Below are 11,317 nucleotides of genomic sequence, written 5' to 3'. Positions count from 1 at the left end.
CCAACATCAAACAAGCAACGAGCGCAGAGGGATGAGTGCACCCATCCAGAGGATCGACTGAACCAGTCCGGCCTTCTCGCATCAGCATCCGAGTACACAAGGTGAGACGTCATCATTTATTCTCTGTTCAAAATATAGATTCTGTAAAAAAAAATAAAGAGGAAAAAGTTAGAGAGGAAAAAACTCAATGCAATGATCACAACTTAACTTGAGGGTTGAAGTAAAGATGGGAAACTTATAGTAGGTTTTTTTGAAGTCCTAAACAGCAAATATTTTGAAATAAAGCCTAGCTGTACATCATGTTGAGGCAGGGGAACTTTATGTAGAATAAATAAGCCATTTATAATGTACACATATAGAAATCTTTGTGTATGTTTTGTACCTTTTCTTGAAATATTTTCACATGACGAAGTTCAATATTGAATCTTAAGCTCGTTTTATATGTAGAGCACATTGCTGTACCTTATATGACTTTTACATTACAATTAAAAAAGACGCAAACTAAAGGTGCAAAAGATGCACTCGTGCAGGTACCACCAGTCAGGTCAGTTTCTGAGTGTTTTCTGTAATTTAATATCAGCATTTAAAAAAAAAAAAAAAAAAACTACAGCAAGTCACGCCAATATAATAAAAGATACACAGGTTAAAGTTAAATAAGAATAAAAATAATAGAAAAATTAAAGAAAGAAAGAAAATAAAAATAATATAAAAAAAATTAGGATTAAAAAAATGAGAACGTAAGAACCTAAGTCACTGATGTACTAGGGATTAACGTACATTTAGAATTATGGTAGATGCTTTTATCCAGAGCGACTCCTGATTCATAATTTCCTCAGTAGACGTTTCATTATTCTGTTATGAATCTGTAACAGTGAGAACGGTTCAGCCAAAACATGTTTAGATTGGAGTATCAGTAAGAACAAAAACAAGACATTTCTGGTTTGTTGATTTTTATTTATTTATATTTATTATTAAAGGTACAATTGAAGTTAAAAGTTTCAAAACACTTGTAAGGTAATTTGAATTTATTTTTTGTTGGTTTTGGATTTGAATGATTTCTGCACCTCTTCTTTTTGTGTTTTAATATTGGATCATTTCTCTTTCAAAAAAGCGTCCATGAATTTAGGTTCTTATTTAAGGTCATTGTGAGTTGTCTAATCAAATACAAAATACAATAAAACTGCTTTAGTGATGTAGAAGATCAGTTTGGTGGTGTAGAAAGTTAAATAATTTCATTTGATTAGGTTTGATTGTAGCTGGTGGCTTTTCTGTGCCCGAATAATCAGACACTAGGTTAAGCTTTTAGGCTGGAGGCAGTGTAAAGTGTTCTAGCTACGTTTCATTATCAATTATTGGTGGTTTTAACATTACATCTGGCATAACCTGACAGGAGTTATAAGAGACCACTGTTCCATGTCTTTTTTATGGGTTGCTGTATGTATATTTTCAGCAAGGCTGTAATAACAAGAAAAACATGTTCACCCAATGCTTAGATATAGTTATAATTTCCCCCCCAATGTACTGATGTAAAGGATTCGCACAACAGCTCACGTCCACTGCAGGTCTGTAGGGGTTCTAACGAGCTCCTTCAGCACCAGAAGGAAGAAGGAGCGCTACTGTAGGTCCTTCATTCCAGCAGACCCTAACACCAATAACTCAATAACCATTTCAATTCCGTCACATTCCACCTATATAAGTGCAATACAAAGGTGCAATAACATATTTGTATAACATTGTGTAATATATTACTCATATTATACATGTATTTCTTATATTCATAATAATATATAACAAAGTATGTTCACTTGTTTTGAAAGGGAATCATTTAGTCTAAATAACTACACACTGTGTGTGTACTTTGTCTAGCAGCTCTTAAGTCTATATTTTATGTTTTATTTTAATTTTCAAGGTTTTGTCTTAGTTTTCTTTCCTTTCTGGATCAAAAACCTATCCTATCCTATCCTATCCCATCCCATCCCATCCCATCCCATCCCATCCTATCCCATCCCATCCCATCCTATCCTATCCTATCTAGGTGTGAATGAGTGTTTTGTTCTCTGTGATGGACTAGTGTTTTGTTAATGGTGCACCCTGAGTTTTTGAGATGCTCACTGTGACCCACACCAGGATAAAACGGTTAGTAAAGATAACTTAGTAAATAACACCAGGGAAGCTCTAGCAGGACTGAAACTGGATGAAGTGGCGGCATTTTTATAGCTCATGTTACAGCTCATGTTGATGCTTTGCTCTTGTATTATTGAAATATCTATCAGTGTGTAAGTGAAGTGTGTGTGATTATTGCTGCAACAGCAAATGCAGGTTGAGACCATATAATGCACAGTGGAAGCCATACAAAAACAACTACTTGCCGTGGCTAGTAGGTCAGCTGTCTACTGCGCTGACCCACCACTGCTGAGAGTTCAGGCTCTGGTCAGCTTCTCTACAGACAAAATAGAACTTTACTAAGGTGTTTAAGGTCTGATAGGGTTTCTCTTCACTGCTCATGCAACAGCGACTAAATCTGTGTGCTCGAAGTGGCACACAGATTTAGTCGAGTAGTGGAGTCACACAGAGCGGTATAGTCCATATGTGATAAAGCTCTCTGTGAGACTCCATCGCTGGCTTCATGTGTGTTAGAGTTTCTTTCCAGAAAACCAATAAATAAGGTCGAACTCAAGCAATTCTGCCAAGAGGTCCAACCTGAGTAGTTCCAGAAGCTTGTGAATAGCTTTGCCTTTACTTTTCACACTTTCTTCATGTCTTAATGGCATTAGGAGCTCAGTGGTTGGGATACTGGACTAGTAATTGGAAAGTTGCTGGGTCAAGTACCCACCACAGCCAGGTTGCAACTATTGGGCCCTTGTGCAAGGCCCTTAACCTTATTGCTTGGATTGTATTCGGTCACAGTTGTAAACATAAATCTGTGTTCCCGCTCTTTCTCCAGGAGGAGCAGAGGGAGGAGAGGACCGAGCAGATCGATGCCCACAGGCAGGTGAAGTGGTGACGTGTTATGTATGAGGAACGCAGCATGCTGAATCTCCAGAACAGCTCCAGCTGGATGAGTACGGACTCCTGGTACCACCAGTCCAACACCATCACTCCACAGCACGGCACAGGTACGCCAGTCCAACACCATCACTCCACAGCACGGCACGGGTACGCCAGTCCAACACCATCACTCCACAGCACGGCACGGGTACGCCAGGGCAGACAGGAAACAACAGAGGGAATGTAAGAGATGAAAACACACAGGCAGTGGGGTTAAAAAAGACTGAGATAAAATTAAAAATGTATAAACATGAAAAACACATGTATGTACACTGATTTACTTACATGAGATGCAATGTGTAAAATAAAAGCCCAAGTCATTGGGGGCAGGTAATAATCTTGAGTTGATAAGCCACTAATATATCCCAATATTTCATTTAATTTCATACTAATGAACCACTTTATCCTGATCAGGGTTTCATTGTGTCCACAAGGGAAAATACCCTGGAGGAGGCACCAGTTCCACGCAGGGCTATAGCCAGCCCTCTTCCTTAGACATAGCCAATCAGGTCTGTGTAGACGCCCGGTCGGTCAATAGCACATTTGAGATTAAAACCTGTAGTTTTCACTTGAATTGTTCTGCATATTATATAAACTTTACCAAACAGAAGCATTTCACTGATGTACAATTGTACAGTGAATATATACTGTAGTGATCTATACACGCAGTGTCTTTATAGAGTTCGCTTTGTGCTCAATCATGCTGAAAGAGAAAGAGGACTTCCCTAAACTGTTGCCACAATGTTCTATACCATATATCATTTTATACACCTGTTATACATTCACTCATTAGGAAGGGTGTCCACAAACTTTTGGCCATATAGTGTGTCAAGGTGAAATAGAAATAAAAGTGTCAGGTTCTTATACTAGTGCTATAACCATGATTACTGATCTCACTCTCACTATCAGATGGCTGTATGGATGATATGAACGTACAGACGATGGCGGGGGCAGACAGAGGGGTGCAGGGAGAGAGGGACGAGGTGGACGAGGCGCAGCTGCACCTCCAACTCAAACGAAAACTTCAGAGAAACCGCACCAGCTTCAGCCAGGAGCAGATTGACGCTCTGGAGAAAGGTGTGGTACAACCGGTTCCACCAACATACCACATAAATCAGAATAGTGTGTGTGTGTGTGTACCCTGGATTGTGTGTGTATGTATGTGTACCCTGAATTGTGTGTGTACCCTGAGTTGTGTGTGTGTGTGTGTGTGTGTGTGTATGTGTGATCCCTATTACAAATCCTCTGCCACTTACATTTTGCTCTAATCACAAGCAACTTTATACAGTCTTAGCAACTGAGGTTTAAGGGCCTTTTTTAGGGGCCCAACAGTGACAGCCTGGCAGTGATGGGGCTTGAACCAGTGACCTTCTGCTTACTGGTCAAGTACCTTAACCACTAGGCTACAGCTGCCACTTGTATTGTGCCTGCGCTGGCAGTGGAGGACCGCGATTGGAGAATGCTTGACATGAAGTGTAAAGTGATTTTCTTTTCCATCAGCCAGCGGTGGATCCTCTGTGTTTTCTACTCATGCACTTCTCAAAGATCACTGATAACTGGCTCCTCATCTCTTTTTCAGAGTTTGAAAGGACACATTACCCGGATGTCTTCGCCCGAGAGAGACTAGCTGCCAAAATCGACCTTCCTGAAGCTCGCATCCAGGTCTGAACTTCTATTAAACCACTCAGACGTCTCACATGAACCTTTTCATCAGCATTTATTATTTCACTGTGATTCTCTTTAATTCTGTGAGCGATTAAATAATGCATCATCCCTCCTGATAATAAAACCCACTTCTGTGCACTGACCTGTGCTGAAACCGATGATTGACAGGTGTGGTTCTCCAATCGGAGAGCTAAGTGGAGGAGGGAGGAGAAGCTGAGGAACCAGAAGAGGTTGGGGGGCGGGATTTCCTGTTCTCAAACGCACACACCCCTGAGCACGTCCTTTAACCCGCCTGTCTATCATCCTCACCATGGAAACACCTCTGGTAAGCACATGTGTATTGTCCCCTGTTTTGCTTATAAATACAGTATAGAGGGAAAAAAAAAGTATTGGGACACCCGACCATGAGCTTGTTGGACAAGTCATTTCAAAAACAAATGGTATGCCTGTGGGAATTTGTGCCCGTTCATTTAAAAGAGTATTTGTATGGCTGGGCACTGATGTCGGTCAAGAAGGTCTCAGTTGATGTTCCAGTTTATTCCTGAGCTGCTGAGTGGGGCTGAGGTCAGGGCTCTTTAAACCGGGTTTTGTGCACAGGGGTCAGGTCATGCTGGAGCAGGAAAGGGCCTTCCCTGTTAGCCATTGCTCTGTCTGAAACACATGAATTCAAACATTAGAAGGGGTGTCCCAATACTTTTGTCCGTATAGTGCATGTCTGTGGGTGGATGGATGGATGTTTCCTGAAGCAAAGATAAAGAACACTTGCAGTTTTTTTTCAGTTCAGCTGCTGTGACCTTTCTCTTCTCTTCCTCTCTTTCTGTTCCAGGTTCAGCACACAGTCGGAGTGACTCGTCTCTCTCCACCTACGGGTCGCTGTCTGTCTTCTCCACGGTGCAGGTAACCAACATCTAACGTCACATGCAGCGCTGCAAAGTCCAAAAACATTGGATTAATTAATTGGAGCAATTGAGGGTTAAGGGCCTTGCTCAGGGACCCAGTGAACAGTGGCAACTTAACTGCTAAACTACCACTGCCAGTAAAATTTGCCCTACGTGTGAATGTGTGTGTGTGCACGCTTGTGTGTGGTTATGTTTGTGTGTGTGCCCTGAATTGTGTTTGTTTGTTTGTGTGTGTGTGTGCCCTAAATTGTGTATGTGTGTGTGCTTACGTGTGTGCCCTGAATTGAGTGTGTTTATATGTGTGTGTGCCCTGAATTGTGTGTGGTTATGTGTATGTATGCCCTGAATTGTGTGTGCGTGTGTCCTGAATTGTGTGTGTGTGTATATACTGAATTGTGTGTGTGTGCTGAATTGTGTGTGTACTGAATTGGGTGTGTGTGTGTGGTTAGGTGTGTGTGCCCTGAATTGTGTGTGTGCTAATGTGAGTGCCCTGAATTGTGTGTGTGTGTGTGTATACTGAATTGTGTGTGTACTGAATTGTGTGTGTGTGTGTGTGGTTAGGTGTGAGTGCCCTGAATTGTGTATGTGTGTATACTGAATTGTGTGTGTATGTGTGTGGTTAGGTGTGAGTGCCCTGAATTGTGTATGTCTGTATACTGAATTGTGTGTGTGTGTGTGGTTAGGTGTGTGTGCCCTGAATTGTGTGTGTGCTAATGTGAGTGCCCTGAATTGTGTGTGTGTTTATGTGAATGTGCCCTGAATTGTGTGTGTTTGTTTGTGTGTGTGCCCTGAATTGTGTGTGTGTGCCCTGCGTTGTGCTGAAAAGCGCCTGTGTGTCTGTGTCCCAATTGTGTGTGAGTTTGTGTGTGTGTGCGTGTGTCTGGGTGTCCTAAATTGTGTGTGTGTGTTGCCAGTCGTTAGATATGATGAGGTAAAGGCAGAACTTTAGATTAGATTCAGTGACTGTTTTGCTTAGTTGACAAGACAGTTTTATTGGACCAGACGCACCCTGTGGCGCAAACCTCTCAGTAAAAGATTCTCAGATCTCGCAAGGTTGGAAATGGTATCAGATGGTGGGATATAATAAAAACACCAAAACAGACCTGTTGTTTATTAACAGCTGCTCGAAAACAGGTATTACGATGCACAATCAAGCAAGCTTTACATGACTACAAGCTCAGAACAGTGGCAGAAATCACTCTGTGTGAAGGTTTGACCTCAGTGATGCCAATGGTAGCTTAGAGGTTAAGGTATAGGGCTATTAATCAAAAGGTTGCTGGTTCAAGCCCCCTATCTGCCAGGTTGCCACTGTTGGGCCCTTGAGCAAGGCCCTTAACCCTCAAGTGCTTGCAATGTATGTGGTCACAATTGTAAGTCCGCTAAATGCCGAAAAATTAAAGTAAAGCTGTGTTTGTTAAAGCGGGTGTAAACCAAACTGTAGTGGTTTGTCTCCCTCTTGTGGTTGTTGGTGGGATCGTTTCTTTCTGTTTAGTATCCACACAAACTCATTCCTGTATTTCGCATTAATCTGACAAAATAACGGATAAGATGCATCTTATTTTCTGATTGAAAGTGTTTATTGTCTCTTTTTACTTTACGTGATGTAAAGATTATTTCATTAATTGTCAATCACCTACATGTAGCACCAGGTCACCAAGGAGGCTAAAGCTAATCTGTACTGTAAACCAAAACGTAAATAAACACGAGTCAGCAATAAACTTAAACATATATGACGCTTTACCTTATAAGATTTATTTATATCTTACATATATCATAAATGTAAATTTATATATTATCTTTATGTTTACATTTATTATTTATGTAAATATCTGCTCATTTAGCATTTATCTGCTAATGCAGCATAATGTAAAAAAAAAAAAAAAAAAGTTAAGAAATAACCAAAAATATCTGTTTTAGAACTCTATTTTTATGATGAAAAAAAAATCGTACATATCTTTGTATTGTTTTCAGTTGAGTACAAGTTAAAAATAATCACTGATTTATTGTTGGGACTCAGAAATTTAGAAATTGGGGTTGTATTTTAAAAAAACACAACAATTTTAATGTTGGGTGGCACAGTCGCACAGTGGGAAGTGCTGTCACCTCACAGAAAGAAGGTCCTGGGTTCGATTCCCAGGTGCAAAGATCCAGGTCCTTTCTGTGTGGAATTTGCATGTTCTCCCCGTGTCTGTGTGAGTTTCCTCCAGGAGCTCCGGTTTCCTCCCACAGTCCAAAGACGTGTGGTTAGGTTAATTGGAGATACAAAATTGTCCTGTGTGTGTGTGTGTGTGTGTGTGTGTGTGTGTGTGTGTGTTTGCCCTGTGATGGACTGGCAACCTGTCTGGGGTTTTTCCAGCCTTTTGTCCAGTGAATCAAACCACCCTCGACCCTAAAAAGGATAAAGCGGTGGTAAAAAAGACAATGAAGTAATACATTTTAATGTTTTATTATTCATTTCAGTCACAGAAGAATAACAGCTGTACATTTAATTAAAATCCCAATATAGCCATAACGCACAAACTTGTCACCTTAATGTTTCAAGTGTTGGTTTAAAGTGAAAGCAAACTAGTCACTAAACTTGTCTCGACTGATTAATTTTATTTGAAAGGAAAAGCTGGTACAGACCTTGTGCTGTGGGGATTGATGGCTGTTTATTAAATGAACTCTGTATAATCTAAATGCTAATAATTTGGAATGTTCACTAAGCAGTTGTTGTTGGATTTCCAACGTTTTGATTTGTCTTTATAATCTTACACAAATGATGGTATCAGAAATTCATGCTAATACTGATGTTTCACTTCTATCTGACCCAGTTTCACTTCTCAGTTTTGGGACACACCCTGTCATTAAAAGAATAATGTCTTGAGGAGTCATACTGAGTGCACCTGAAAGGTGGAGGCTACGGTTGGGGCATAAACAAGCTTATGCATTTTGTTGCTCATTTTGTTGATTGTTTTCAATCCCTCAGTTTGTAAAATCTAAAAAAAAAATTTTTAATAGCACTGTTGTGTTCTGGTTTTCTATTTTCATTCACTATCCTTCTCTCTTCCCTTTTCTCTTTCTTTAGTCTTCCGCTGTACTCCAGTCTTTGCCCCCTCAGTCGACCTCTTCCTATTCGAGCATGTTACCTCCCTCGCCTTCTGCTCCTCCTGCCCTACCTCGAAAATTTGACCCCAGCCCTTATTCCTCCCCTCACCTCCCACCTCCTCCAACAGCCGGCACAAATACAGGTGAGTGGCACAATACACAACACGTCAGATTTCACACCGTGTGCCTATGGTGGCCTGTAAATGCAAAATCATGTTAATGTGATTGTGTTTTTCGGATCTGTTGGTGTGTTTTACTCTTACAGGCCACCAAACGTCACAATGATGTAACCACACATAACAATCAGTCATGATATATTTACATTGTATAAAAAAACGAGCATTTGAACTACTCCTTTGCAGGTTTTCTCCCTGGCTTGTCAGTAGCAGGACCGGTGGGAGTCCATGCTGGTGATCAGGACATGGGTTTGGGCCAGTACTGGACCAGGCTGCAGTGATAGACCCTGCAGCACACTAAGACTAAACCAGCACGACTGAACACATCAGTAGTGTGACAGCAGTGACCTCAACGATCCTGTAATCAGTAACACAACTAACGTCCCCTGCACCACACCTTCAACAGCCTGCAACAGTGAACAGGTCACCAGAAGAGACGAATCAGGACAGAGACTGTGAGCCATACTGCAGCAAAATCTGACGACCCAGGAACTGAAGAGCATCAAACACACCAGCAGAGAGACGAAGACCGGCGTGATAAATAATCACTGTGGAATCTACAATAATACGTTCTGATGTCACAAAGTGACCGGGGGCCCTGACTCAACAAGGTCGGAGCTTGTAATTCCCCCTGTGCTGAGAGGAAATTTGTCTGAATGGTCAGTTAGATCCAGACAGTTTTGCTAAAACATTCTCAAATGTGCATGACACTGTCCACAGTCTAGCAAGCTTTTCACCACCAAGGACTTTGAGATTTGTCATGCAAATAAAACAGTTTATCTAATCAGCAACAAACTTCAGTCGAGCTTTAATGTGACAGTTTTTCTTCTGCTGAAGTCCATGGTGATAAAAAACTTGCTTGACTGTGGACAGTGTCAATCATATACAGTGTATCACAAAAGTGAGTACACCCCTCACATTTCTGCAAATATTTTATTATATCTTTTCATGGGACAACACTATAGACATGAAACTTGGATATAACTTAGAGTAGTCAGTGTACAACTTGTATAGCAGTGTAGATTTACTGTCTTCTGAAAATAACTCAACACACAGCCATTAATGTCTAAATAGCTGCAACATAAGTGAGTACACCCCACAGTGAACATGTCCAAATTGTGCCCAAAGTGTCAATATTTTGTGTGACCACCATTATTATCCAGCACTGCCTTAACCCTCCTGGGCATGGAATTCACCAGAGCTGCACAGGTTGCTACTGGAATCCTCTTCCACTCCTCCATGATGACATCACGGAGCTGGTGGATGTTAGACACCTTGAACTCCTCCACCTTCCACTTGAGGATGCGCCACAGGTGCTCAATTGGGTTTAGTCCATCACCTTTACCTTCAGCTTCCTCAGCAAGGCAGTTGTCATCTTGGAGGTTGTGTTTGGGGTCGTTATCCTGTTGGAAAACTGCCATGAGGCCCAGTTTTCGAAGGGAGGGGATCATGCTCTGTTTCAGAATGTCACAGTACATGTTGGAATTCATGTTTCCCTCAATTAACTGCAGCTCCCCAGTGCCAGCAACACTCATGCAGCCCAAGACCATGATGCTACCACCACCATGCTTGACTGTAGGCAAGATACAGTTGTCTTGGTACTTCTCACCAGGGCGCCGCCACACATGCTGGACACCATCTGAGCCAAACAAGTTTATCTTGGTCTCGTCAGACCACAGGGCATTCCAGTAATCCATGTTCTTGGACTGCTTGTCTTCAGCAAACTGTTTGCGGGCTTTCTTGTGCGTCAGCTTCCTTCTGGGATGACGACCATGTAGACCGAGTTGATGCAGTGTGCGGCGTATGGTCTGAGCACTGACAGGCTGACCTCCCACGTCTTCAACCTCTGCAGCAATGCTGGCAGCACTCTATTTTTTAAAGCCAACCTCTGGATATGACGCCGAACACGTGGACTCAACTTCTTTGGTCGACCCTGGCGAAGCCTGTTCCGAGTGGAACCTGTCCTGGAAAACCGCTGTATGACCTTGGCCACCATGCTGTAGCTCAGTTTCAGGGTGTTAGCAATCTTCTTATAGCCCAGGCCATCTTTGTGGAGAGCAACAATTCTATTTCTCACATCCTCAGAGAGTTCTTTGCCATGAGGTGCCATGTTGAATATCCAGTGGCCAGTATGAGAGAATTGTACCCAAAACACCAAATTTAACAGCCCTGCTCCCCATTTACACCTGGGACCTTGACACATGACACCAGGGAGGGACAACGACACATTTGGGCACAATTTGGACATGTTCACTGTGGGGTGTACTCACTTATGTTGCCAGCTATTTAGACATTAATGGCTGTGTGTCGAGTTATTTTCAGAAGACAGTAAATCTACACTGCTATACAAGTTGTACATTTACTACTCTAAGTTTTATCCAAGTTTCATGTCTATAGTGTTGTCCCATGAAAAGATATAATAAAATATTTGCAGAAATGTGA

At 41.7% G+C, this 11,317-nt stretch overlaps 1 protein-coding gene across 1 annotated transcript; it reads left to right on the top strand.

Moving 5' to 3' along the window:
- Positions 1–3,010: 3,010 nt before the first annotated feature.
- pax10 (paired box 10) lies at positions 3,011–9,156 on the top strand. Its single transcript, XM_062984764.1, has 7 exons — positions 3,011–3,116; positions 3,958–4,125; positions 4,628–4,710; positions 4,882–5,038; positions 5,540–5,610; positions 8,698–8,842; positions 9,062–9,156. Exons 1-7 carry the CDS (start codon positions 3,011–3,013, stop codon positions 9,154–9,156), a joined length of 825 nt encoding a protein of 274 aa, XP_062840834.1.
- The last annotated feature ends 2,161 nt before the right edge of the window (positions 9,157–11,317 follow it).

The sequence above is a fragment of the Trichomycterus rosablanca genome, chromosome 22 (genome assembly GCF_030014385.1).
Source record: "Trichomycterus rosablanca isolate fTriRos1 chromosome 22, fTriRos1.hap1, whole genome shotgun sequence".
In the NCBI taxonomy this organism is placed as follows: Eukaryota; Metazoa; Chordata; class Actinopteri; order Siluriformes; family Trichomycteridae; genus Trichomycterus; species Trichomycterus rosablanca.
This window is presented reverse-complemented; position numbering and strand designations above follow the sequence as displayed.